The 404-nt window shown below is 27.0% G+C and overlaps 1 protein-coding gene across 3 annotated transcripts in view; it reads right to left on the reverse strand.

The window, feature by feature from the left end:
- The window catches only part of LOC115218117 (corticotropin-releasing factor receptor 2-like), a 430528-nt gene extending 430341 nt beyond the window's left edge, over positions 1 to 187 (reverse strand). For all 3 annotated transcript variants that reach the window (XM_036503119.1, XM_036503118.1, XM_036503122.1), the window contains exon 1: positions 43 to 187. In XM_036503119.1, coding sequence (XP_036359012.1) covers positions 43 to 142 — 100 coding nt within the window. In that variant the 5' untranslated portion in view covers positions 143 to 187. The remainder of the gene's footprint in view (positions 1 to 42) is intronic.
- Positions 188 to 404: the final 217 nt, after the last annotated feature.

Here is a 404-nt window from a genome sequence, read left to right on the forward strand (position 1 = left end):
TTAAATGATTTGCATAGAAAAAGTTAAAAAGAAGGAAAATACCTTTCTTTGTAATTTCTCTCCTCCAAGTAACTTGTTTGCACCGCATCGCGTGCACATCGAGCGCATGGTTATGTTTGTGTGATAGAATCTTTACGTGCATATGTGTGTGGGTCTCTGTGTGTATGTGTGTGCGTGTGTGTGTTCTGTGTGTTCCTGTATAGGAGGATTATATATACATATAAATATATATATATATATATATAGCTAGATATAAATATATATAGATATAGATATATAGATGTATATAATTATATATATATGTATATATATATATAATTATATATATATATATATGAGAGAGAGAGAGAGAAAGAGAGATAAATATATATATAGATAGATATATATAGATACAGATAATATAT

Source organism: Octopus sinensis, linkage group LG1 (genome assembly GCF_006345805.1).
Source record: "Octopus sinensis linkage group LG1, ASM634580v1, whole genome shotgun sequence".
In the NCBI taxonomy this organism is placed as follows: Eukaryota; Metazoa; Mollusca; class Cephalopoda; order Octopoda; family Octopodidae; genus Octopus; species Octopus sinensis.